At 41.2% G+C, this 12,164-nt stretch overlaps 1 protein-coding gene across 6 annotated transcripts in view; it reads right to left on the bottom strand.

Moving 5' to 3' along the window:
• The window catches only part of dock1 (dedicator of cytokinesis 1), a 354,235-nt gene that overhangs the window by 277,119 nt on the left and 64,952 nt on the right, over nt 1-12,164 (bottom strand). For all 6 annotated transcript variants that reach the window (XM_069899676.1, XM_069899674.1, XM_069899675.1 and 3 more), the window contains exons 11-12: nt 11,920-11,992; nt 1,217-1,296 (exon numbers count right to left, since the gene is read on the bottom strand). In XM_069899676.1, the coding sequence (XP_069755777.1) occupies nt 1,217-1,296; nt 11,920-11,992 (153 nt within the window). The remainder of the gene's footprint in view (nt 1-1,216; nt 1,297-11,919; nt 11,993-12,164) is intronic.

Here is a 12,164-nt window from a genome sequence, read left to right on the forward strand (position 1 = left end):
ACTATTGCACATTAATTATTATTGAATATTTATTTTCAGTATGGCAGAGTCAGTTTGTTGACATTAGTTTCTATGTTTACATTTCTCCCTGATATATTTCCTCTTTTGTGTATCTTTTTGTGAGTACAGTCTTTTGCACTATTGGTAAGTAGAAATCCTGGCCCAAAGGTGAAAGACCTCAGGGTTGTGTGTGATGTCATGCATGGACTGTGACAACAAATTTGAACTTGAACACCACAAAAGGTGAGGGTGATCTGAAATTGGAAAATTCAATTGGATTGTAGAATGCAGGTGGAATACAAGCTCTTATTCTTCTCATTTGCATTGGGCCACATCCTAGCAGTGCAGAAAGTACAGACAGATCTGCTTTTTCTCCTCGTCTGCTTCAATCAAACAAATAAAATTGCTATCCAGTGCTAATTTTTTTAAAAATAACATTTGAACTCCACCTCCCTTCAAAAGCAATTTTTTTATGATTATTAAAACTCAGTGATTGGAATATGAATTACAGCACCAATCACTGCAATGCAATTCCACCCAGAGCAATAGAAAGTGTACTTAGAATGATCAGGTCATTATAGTTTCTATCCAACATAGATGTATATTTTCACATGTGATGGTGGTGATTGGGTCCATCAGTCCCAGATAAAGTCATTCCCCATATTACCTGTCAGCTATTTTCGCTCATGTGTCCATCAAGCCAATTCTCCCAACAAGCACCAAATTCTGGATAATTTACCATGTCTTTAGAAGTGAAGCACCCTGAAAAGTCTGAGCTTTTGCAAAGGGAACATGCAAATGCCAGACAGTGCCAAGGCCAGGATCCAACCCATGTTGGTGAAGTTTAAGATAGCAACTACCTGCTATCTTTGTGAATATATGTAATCAATATGTGCGTATGCATATGCATGATGGGCTAGAGAAACACTTTTTATCTGGTTGTACATGTACAGCAAGATGATAATGAACTTCAACAACTCTACTGTCCATTTTTTTTTAATAATTTTCTTTGGACCTCAGTTCATCTTAGATTTAAAACTTGCCACAATAGGAAGAATTTTACTAAAATAGGTCATTCTATCCAGAATATTTTTTTTCCCATTCTTTTGTATTAAAATTACTGCAACATTTGTAAAGTTATTAGAAATAAGATTGTTTTGTTTGAGTACAAAGACATTTTAGTATATTTTAATAACAGTTTTATTTTGTAACCTACCTTGACCCTTGTGATTTATTTCCTTGGCAGCAATGACTTTATTGATCACAGTCTGAAGGAAGTCACTCTCCCCAGCTACCCTGGATGAAAAATGGGAGGATATGTTCAGCTGCTTATGTCGGACAGCATCATCCAATGCTAGTCTGGAGATTGCACATTACAAAGGATCCACAAAATATCATTTAAAAAATGCAACAAATGGCTTTCATAATCCAATGCAAGGTCAAGACAGATGGATACCAAGAAAAACACAAGATAATTAATCAAGAGAATAGTGATTGCTCAAAAATAATTGCAAATTGGCATTTACAAATATGTGGTACTTGCCCAGCACCAGTTACTGTCTAGACACCATAAACCCGGGGAAAGTGATACTGCCTACACATTGGCTCTTGACTCATTGGCAAACAAATCCGATGTCAGGACAGTCAATGTGGAACGACACCGCAATGCTTTGTAGCTGGATGCTTTAGTTAATGGAACCGACTCCAGTTACATCCATCAGAAAGCTCTATTAGAAATAGAGCCTCTGACCTATCGCCAAGCAGTCACGCTAGCCAAAACACTGAGAAGTGCTATGTGGTCCCACAAAATACTGGAAACTGAAAAGGAAACACCCAGGAGTGCTGGAACCCTGAAGTAGAGGAAGGGATGAACACTTGGCAAATGTTACTTCTGTAATAAGAGCTGGCACCCCAGACAGAAGTGTCCGGTTCGATTTGTTAATTGCAGCTACTATGGGGAAACATGGCCACTTTGCTAAAGCAAGTAGGCTGAAAAATACTCCCACTGATAAGAAAAATACTCCCACTGACAAGAAAAATCATCTGAGAGCCCCTGGAATGGAAGACGACTGCAAAAGAGGGGGGGGGGGATCTTCAGATGAGCCCGCTGAATCGACTTCAAGTGACAGCGAGGTGAGATCAACACAAAGATCCCCTGTGATTGCTCAATTGACTGTAAAGCTTGGGAGTTGTTCCGGACTGGAACGGTCGACTATGAAGGGGGAGGTGAATGGTGAGACTGTCGCTTGCTTAATAGACTCCGGCAGCACTCATGAAAAGGTTGCTAAAGCCTTAAATTTGCAGAGATATCCAGCGAACCGACGGATATCGATGGCTTGCAGCGAACTTAAAAAGACTATACAGGACAAGTGTAAGGTTGCTCTGAACTTGAAAGGACATTGTCTTGCTGATGTTTGGCTTTTCGTAATGCCGGATCTCTGCACTCCCGTGTTACTGGGATTGGATATTCAATCTCAGATGAAAAGTGTAGTGTTAAATTTCGATGGGCCGCTACCCACATTTACCATCCCCCGCACTGGTTACTGCAGTCTGTGCACACTAAAGATCAAAGCTCCCTCCCTGTTCTGTAATCTATCTCCCGAGTGTCGACCGATTGCCTCTAAGAGCCGTTTTACAGCAAAGAGGACCGCGCGTTTATTAAGACTGAGACTCGGAGACCACTGAAAGAGGGGGTGATTGAACTCAGCAGGAGTCCATGGTGAGCCCAGGTGCTAGTGATGAAAAATCACACTGAGAAACAACTGGCTATTGACTACAGCCAAACAATTAACCATTACTCTAACTTGGATGCCCTAACCCCTGCCTTGCATTAATGAAATGGTTGATCAGATAGCACAATATAAAGTGTACTCGACTATCAACCTTAAGACAGCCTATCATCAAATCCCCATTATAAAACGTGAACAACCCTATATTGATGAGGGGCTATATCAGTTTAGGAGGGTACCTCTTTTGGAGTCACTAATGGTGTGTCAGTGTTTCAGAGGGAGATGGATAAAATCGTTAGCATGTACGAGTTACAGAGCACATTCCCCTATCTGGATAATGTCACTATCTGTGGTAAGACCCAGACCGAACATGTTAACAACCTAAAAATTTTTCTAGCAATGGCCAAAGAACTCAACCTTACATTTAACGAGGGTAAATGCATTTTCAATGCAACAGAACTACCCATTCTGGGCTACATTGTTCACGAGGGTGAAACCTGCCCCGATCCTGAACCACCCCTTAAGAAGTTGACACCACCAGACTCCGCAAAAGCCCTTAAGAGGTGTATGGGATTCTTTTTCTACTACTGCAAATGGGCATTCCCCCTGTTTGACACAAAATCTTTCCTTCTCTTTCCAACAGCCCTGAAAGCTTTCGAGAGAATTAAAACTGATATTGCCAAAGCTGCACTCTTGTCCATCGACGAGGATGTCCCATTCAAGCGGAAACCGATGCCTCAGATTGTGCTTTAGCAGAAACCCTTAATCAAAAGGGCAGACCAGTGGCATTTTTCTCCTGCACGCAACGCAGACCTGAACTTAAACATCCGGCCATTGAAAAAGCCCAGGCTATCATTGAAGCAGTACACTACTGGAGACACTTTCTAGCTGGTAGAAAATTCACCCTGGTCACTGATCAGAAATCTGTAGCTTACATGCTTAAAACAAAATACAAAAGTAAAATTACTAATAAAATTGAAGTGCCAGTTAATGAAGAAATCGAAGGCTGTGTAGTTAACCAGGAATCATGGCTTTTATTAGTAGAAACTAAGTAGTACAATAATGAATGATAATGGATGCATACACAGTTATAGCCAAGAGGAGTGTCTTTAGTGGTAGAGATAATACACGTCCAATGTCATTAGAGCAGACTAAGTACAGTGAAAGACTGACAGCATTACACAGATTAATCACAGTTTTGTCATTGAGGAGACTGATAGTGGAGGGGTAGCAGTTGTTTCTGAGTCTTGTGGCATTTATACCTCTTTCCTGATGGCAGAAGTGAGAACAGACCATATGCTATGTGGTCTTGGTCTACGATGATTGCTGCTGCCCTCTGATGGAAACATTCCCTGCATATGTACTCAAAAGTGGGGAGGCCTTTCCCTGTGATGTCCTGGGCTGTGTCCACACCTTTTGGAGGGCTTTGTGCTCAGGAGTATTGGTGTTCCCATATCAGACCATGATGCAGTCGGTCAGTACACTTTTCACTGCCCCTCTGGGTCAGCTCACCTCCCACCTCCCCTCTGGCTCAGCTCACCTCCCACTGCCCCTCTGGGTTAGCTCACTTCCCACCGCACCTCGATAGAGATTTGCCGGGGTTTCTGGTGTTAAGCCAAACTCCGCAAACTTCTGATGAAGTAGAGGTGCTGACGTGCTTTCTTCATGATGCCATTGGTGTGTTGGCTCCAGGAAAGATCCTCCAAAAAAAAAGTGACTCTCAAGAACTTAAATTTGTTCACCCTCTCCATCTCGGATTCCCCAATGATCACTGGATTGTATACCTCTGGCTTTCCTTTTATTAAGTGGTGACATTGTGTCTAAGGATTTTGTTGGTGCACCATTCATTATTATTCTAACGTTCACCTACATGACCGTAGATGTAAAGTGAGTAGAACAGTGAGACTAAGAACAGAGCCCTCTGGTGCTCCAGTACTAATGGAGATTGTGAAGGAGAAGTTCTTACCAATCTTCATCGATCATTATCAATGCCTCCACAATCTTTACAGCTACTTCTTCAGATCCAAGGTTGCAAACCATCTGATCCAGGTGCCTTATCTACCCTTAGACCATTCAGCTTTCTAAAATACTAACTGCTCTCCCTTGCCTTCCCTGTCGTCTTTGGATATTGATGTCCTCCACAGTCAATACTGATAAAAAATACTCATTTCGAGTTATTATTCTCCAGGATCATTCTCGATTGGTCCTATATCTACTCTCACCTCTTTTACTCTTTAAATACATGCAAACATCACTATACACTACTTCAATCAACGAGAAATTCAGTTACTGTGATTTGGAAAACTGTGACCACTTCCTGTTTTACATGCGCAATTATTCAGGTACTTCGAGATCTTTCTGGGACTTTCTAGAAAACTTGAATTACAAGTAGACCAGGTGAACAGCCCTAAATAAAATATGCAATAATGACAGTCAGGCTCAATGTCTTTCCCCCTATTAAATATGGATAAAAGAAATTGTGGAAAATAATCTGCTTTTTTTTTTCCTTTTAATATCACTGTCAGTTTAGAAGAAACACTTGAAATTATTAAGCAATATCAAGACGGTACAAGCAATGTCAAAATCAGACATGATCTGGGCTACAATGAGTCAATGGTACACATAATTTTAAGTGAGAAGCACGAATATAAAAAAAGAAGGAAATGTTACATCAGTTTCTCTAAACATGCAATTTACGCATGTAAAAGTTTGGATGAATTGATCGCGCAAAGTGGGGTTTGCCTATACAGGAAAAAGCCTTTTGAATCCTCTGATATTATTTGCTACCTTACTTTCATACTTCCTTGCCTCCTTCCAATCTACTTTGTTCGGTTCCGCTCTCATGCCACTGTAATTCACTTTACTCCACTGAAATACCAACACATTTGACTTTAGTTTCTCCTTGTTAAATCTCAAATTGAAGTCAATTATAATGTGACTGCTGCCCCCTTATGGTTCCTTTACCCAAAGATCTCTAATCACCTCTAATGCATTACACAACTCCCAATTCAATATAGCCGCTCCCCTTGGGCTCATCAACAAACTGCTCTAAAAAGCCATACTGTAGGGATTCTACAAATTGGTTTTCCCTAATCTATTCACTTGTTAAAATCTCCCATGTCAACTATAACATTGCTCTTCAGACATGCCTTTTCCATTTGCTGTAATTTGTTGTACATACCCCATCTACTTTTTGGAGGTCAATATTTAACTGCCAGCAGTATCCTTTTACCTTTGCCATTTCTTAATCCAACCCACAGTGATTCACTATCTTCTTATCCTATGTCACTTCTTTCTAATGATTTAATATTATTCCTGACCAACAAACCCATACCATCCCCTCTGCTTACCTGCCTATCCTATACACTTGAATCCTTGAACATTAAGCTCTGAATTATTCCGTGATGGCCACAACATCTCCCTTTCAAAAAAAATTAACAAACCTCCCTGCCAGGATATTGGCTCCCCTTCTAATTCAAATGCTATCCATCCCACTAATACGGGTCATTCCTTCCCAAGAAAAGGTTCCAAGAAAGATCTGGAACTCTGCCCCCTACACAATCTCCTCGGCCACTACGCTGTCTTCCTATCCTGACCTTCCCTAGTTCGTGGAATCAGGAGTAATCCTGAAATTACCACCTTGGAGGTCCTGCTCTTCAGCCTCTTTCCTAACTCCCTAAAATCACTTTGCAGGACCTGTACCCCACTCCTGCCCATGTTATTGGTATCAATCTGTACCACTGACTGATCACCCTCCCCCTTAAGAATATTCTGCACCTGGTCAGAGACATCTTGGGACTCAAGCTCCCAGGAGGCAACACACTGTCCTGGAGTCTTTTTTTGCGGCTGAGAATCTCCTACCTGTTCCCCTTACTATTGAATCCTCTATGTATGTCGCTTTATCTGAGTTTGTACTGACAATAACCATACCAGCAGTGCGAGTACAAGACAGCTTTAATAAACTAATACGTACACTAAGAGGTCTTGTCTCTCTGCAAGGCGAACCTGGAAGGCTAGACTGTAGCTCTGGACTGCATTATAGACAAGGTCACTGGGATGACCCCTGGTGACCTAGTGGTGTAATTACATATCACCACAAGAGTTCACCCTTCCTTTCTGAATCTCAGAGCCAAACATAGTGCTATAAGTCTGGCTACTGCTTTGCCAAAACAGGTCTTCCCCACAGCACAATCCAAAGGGGTATACTTGTTGCTGAGGGGAATGGCCACAGGGTGGTCATGCATTGGCCTCCTTCTCCCCTTACCTCTCTCAGTGTTCACCCATTAATTCTGGTTGTAATTACCTGCTCAAAAGTCTTACCTATGACCTTCTCAGCCTCACAGATGATACTTAGATCATTGAACCAACTCCAGTTCTTTAATATAATCTTTCAGGGGCTGGAGTTAGCTGCACTCTCCACAAGTGTATTCATCAAGAAAACCATCAGATTTCATGAATTCACACATCTTATAGGGGAAGCATTGAACTGCCATATCTGTTCACTCCTGCATTATATAATGGGCCACGCAGACCAAATCAGCAATAATGAAAGGAAAATCTTACCCTTCTTTTCTGCTTCTTTTGCCTAAGCCTCTTGAGCCAAAGTCTCAACTCGCCACTCCCTACATTAGGCCACTCATACGACGGCCACTCTGCTTGAGCTTCCCTTACTTTTATTGACTTTAACTTTTTAGCCAATGGGGAAATTTAAACAAGCACCTACCTTTCCAGGTGCTTTTTAAACCCTCCTCTTCTTGTTCCAAGTCCCACTCTCACAGTTGCCAACAACAAACAAAAAGCATCTACCACCCCAATGCTTTCCTGATCCTAGGTTTTGATAAGATCTCCCATCATTCCTGTATACACTACTTCAGCCATACTTCTACCGACTACATTAAACAACATAAAAGTGTTATGATTTCAGTTCACTGCCGTCCCTAAATGTGCTGTGACCCCCATGGAGAATGGCTGCAATAGCGAATACCAACTCCACCTAGCCGAATCTTTTATCACACACCAAAACCTCTGTCCCTAGAACCACTGGATGGGTCACGTCTCCAGAATGGAGGACCATCGCCTTCCCAAGATCGTGTTATATGGCGAGCTCTCCACTGGCCACCGTGACAGAGGTGCACCAAAGAAAAGGTACAAGGACTGCCTAAAGAAATCTCTTGGTGCCTGCCCCATTGACCACCGCCAGTGGGCTGATCACGCCTCAAACCGTGCATCTTGGCGCCTCACAGTTTGGCGGGCAGCAACCTCCTTTGAAGAAGACCGCAGAGCCCACCTCACTGACAAAAGGCAAAGGAGGAAAAACCCAACACCCAACCCCAACCAACCAATTTTCCCTTGCAACCGCTGCAATCGTGTCTGCCTGTCCCGCATCGGACTTGTCAGCCACAAACGAGCCTGCAGCTGACGTGGACTTTTTACCCCCTCCATAAATCTTCGTCCGCGAAGCCAAGCCAAAGAAGAAAGAGAACCAGTACAATGAATTGTCACTGCACTCTGTGACAAATGCACCCTATCTTTGCATAGCGATTACAACGGTACACAATACTCCAGCTGTGATTTCATTTTGGCCTTGTACAGTTGCAATAAATATTTATAAGTTCTGTATTCAAATCTTCCAATAATAGAGATAAAGCTCAAATCTATCCTCTTAATTTGTGTATAAACTCAGGTTCCTTTGAGCACAGCCCAATCGTTCACCATTGCACAAAAATTCTGCTTTTATGTTATTTACACCAAAGAGGGTATACTCATATTTTTCCACACCTAATTCTATATGCCACATTTACACCAACACACTCATTTGCTAAAATAACCCTTAAGCCTCTTTACAGCTTCCTCCAAACTCACATTCCAACCTTAATTAATAACATCAGTAAATTTGAAAAAACAATATTCAGCATAGCCATTAATATAGATTATGAAAGAGTAAAAACACAGAAATGCTAGAGGAACTCAGTCGATCTTTGCAGGATCCATAGAAGGTAAAGAGATATCACCAACGTTTTGGGCCGAAGTCTTCTTCAGCATAAGAAAAAAGCAAGCAGATGCCAGAATAAAAGAAATGGCAGGGAAAGGACCAAGACACAAAAAGTGATAATAGGATATGGAAAAAAGAGCCTAGGAGAAAGGGAAAGCAAGAATTGAATGGCGGGTGGGGGTGGGGGGGAAAGAGTTTGACTCTGAATGCAGAGCTGGGGTTAAAGGAAACAGGGAAAAGGAGAGAGAGAGAGACACACACACACAGATGGAGACAGAGGGAAAGATGGAGAGAGTGGTGGAGGGGGAGAACAAAAACTGGAGGTCAATGATAATGCCATCCAATTGGAGGAGGCCCAGATAGAATATGAGGTGTTCTTCCCCCAATTTGTGGGTCATATTAATTTGGCAGTGCATGAGACCATGGATAAATATGTCGGCAAGGGAATGGGGTGGAAAGTAGGAGATCATTGCTATTGTCGCAGACATATGTGCTCAACAAAGCAATCTCCCTGTCGGAGTCTAGTCTTTCTGATGCAGAGGAGACCACAACGGGAGCACTGGATGCAGTAAATGACCACTTCAGATTCACAAGCAAAGTGTTGTTTCTCTTGGAAGGGATGTTTGTGGCCCCAAATGGTGGTGAGGGAGGATGTGTAGGCACAAGTGGAGAATCTTTTGCAGTCACAGGGATAGGTGACAATTAGTAGGGAGAGAGGAGTGAACAAGGGAATCATGGAGACAGCGTTCCTTGCAGAAGGCAGAGAGGGGAGGAGAGGTGAATGTGTCCAGTGGCAAAAATGGTGGAGGAGGATATGCTGGATGCAGAGGCTGGTGGAGAGGTAGATAAAGACAAGCGAAATCTTGTCCTTGTTGCTGAGGAGTGGAGGGGCCCAGGGCAGATGTGCAGATAATGAAAGATGTATGGGTGAGGGCCAAGGCAGGTTATTTGAAGAAACACGACATCGCTGATGATCTGGCATGGAAAATCTAGTCCTAGGAGCTGATGCATCGGAGACAGAGGAAATGAGTGAAAGGAATGGAATCTTTACAGGGGACAGGGTGCAGAGGTGTGGTCAAGGTAGCTGATGGAGTGGTGGGTTAGTAGAAGATGTGTGTTAAGCGTTTGTCTCCCGAGATGGAGACAGAGAGAGATTGAGAAAGGGGTCAGTGTTGCTCGAGATGAGCCAAGTGAATATGAGGTCAGGGTGGAAGTTGGCAGCAAAGAGGATAAAGTCGACAAGCTCCTCGTGGGTACACGAGGCAGCACCAAAGTAGTCGTCTATTCGTGGAAGAAGAGATGAGAAGCCTTGGATGTGTACGCTTGCAGTATATTACTCCCAATTCCACATTCTCTAATATAATCCTCCTGAAATACCTTCTGCATAATCCAAGTGTACAACCATTGGCTTCTCCTTTCCCCATTTTATTAGTTGCATCCTCAAAAAAATAACACCAGCAAATTGGTCAAAAACGATTTTACTTTCACAAATCTTGCCCAATCTTATTATTTATTGCAAGGTGTTCCATTATTACATCCTTCATTATAGATTCCAGTTGGCACATCTTTCAAAAGCCTGGGATGTAAATCACCAAGATCTTGAAATGTATTAGTTTTCAAGCTCACTGACTTTCCTAGTGCTACATTTGACTAAATTATTTGCTTCAGTTCCTTATTCTCTATCGACCCACAATTTTATGATATATCTGGCATGTTTTGTATGCCTCATTCTATGAATTCAAAGTCATTCCTCTGCCATTTATTTATTTTCCACAAAAAAAATTCCCATTTTCTTTTAATGCACATGAGCAAGATTCACGGTCAGTTTACTTCTGGCCAACATCATATCACGCTCTATATTGCCTTTCTTTATCAATTTCTTCTTCCCCCTTCATTGAGTTAAAAAATGCTCCTGACCCTCCTATTTCTGGCAACTTCATAAAAGTTGTGTTAAATAAAAAGAAGTTTAATTTATAATTTTTGATTAATCTTGCCAGCCCCAATGAATCCCTTTTCTTGTTGATTTTTGTGCCTGAATGGAATTCTTGTTCTTTAAATGCTAATCATGTTTGCCCATCTTTCTTCAGAGCACTAACAACAGCAAAAAAGAAAAACAATTTTATTGAAAAGAGTATTTCATGCATATATCTGACCACTTTCAAAATGTAACTAGCAAGAAAAAGGGAGACCAGAGGGCTTTTGGGCATTTGGATTTGCAGTAGGCATTTCATAAAGAGTTACCTAAAAGATTATTGTATACAATGTGGGCTGATGGGGTTGGGGAGAGCATATAGAGGAAGAATCTTAGTGAACCTGAGAGTAAACAAAACAGTAACTGGGCTATTCATGAGTCAAAAGGACCAACCAAAGGATAACTGCTGCACCAGTCCACTCCCAGCATTTAAAGTGTAAAATTTGCTACCAACAAACATAATGAATTCATTGCCATAGATGGAAGAAAGTGGACAATGAAGAAAGAGATTAAGCTTTCTATTTTATGTAATTCAATGCAGATGTTTGTTTTTGGAGTGCATTTCTATAATTGGACATTTTCATTGTTAAAAAGCAAGTTTTGAGCATTTGCAAAAATTGGTAAATGAGCAAGTCACATACAAATATTCAGCCAATTTATCTCAGAACAGAGGCTCATTGGGCCAATGCAGGCAAAATATTAAGCTGTGATAGGTTCTGCAATGCACTATCCTGCACTGCAAAGTCTGGGGCTCCAGGATTGTCTTTTGGTATGCTGCACTGGTCAAAGCATAGTTCTGGTCAGGCAGCCAGCCAAAGACTTAAAACAGCAAGTGTTCTGCACCATAATAATGAAGATCTGCACATCTTCCTGCAAGAAATGCAAGTTAACATGCTGGTAGATCAAACAATTAATGAAATATTATAGAAAGCAAAATAGTCATAGATACGGTATTTTCAACCAAACATAAACACCCTCAAATCGTTGAGAAAAGTGAACATAGACAAAATATAATACATTCAGAAAAAAACATCCTGAAAAGCAGTGTGTATTCCAGTAGTACATGTATTTTACACTGCGATTCTAAAATTAAATGCTCTCAACTTCAATGGAACCAAATCTCAGAAGAGGACCACAAGAACAAATATCTACACTGAAAGCCAAAACATCCATAATGAATTTTTCTAAAATGTTTTTGAATGAAAATTTGAACAATTAAGACTTACGGTTGGAATGGAATGAAATGCTGTTTGTCTTCATCATCTATTTTTCCTGTAATTATGTCAGTAACATCCATAACTGAAATAAAAAGAAAACTATTTTTTTGACAAGAAAGTCTCCTTAAATTATTTGAAAGTTGAGAAATGTGGACAGAGTTAATTATAAACAATCAATTGGAGTTTCAGTGGCACAAATGTCCTGAGAGACCAGCACTTTTTGGATGACACAATCTTGGGTTATTTGTAGTCTT

This window comes from Narcine bancroftii, chromosome 10 (genome assembly GCF_036971445.1).
Source record: "Narcine bancroftii isolate sNarBan1 chromosome 10, sNarBan1.hap1, whole genome shotgun sequence".
Classification (NCBI taxonomy): Eukaryota; Metazoa; Chordata; class Chondrichthyes; order Torpediniformes; family Narcinidae; genus Narcine; species Narcine bancroftii.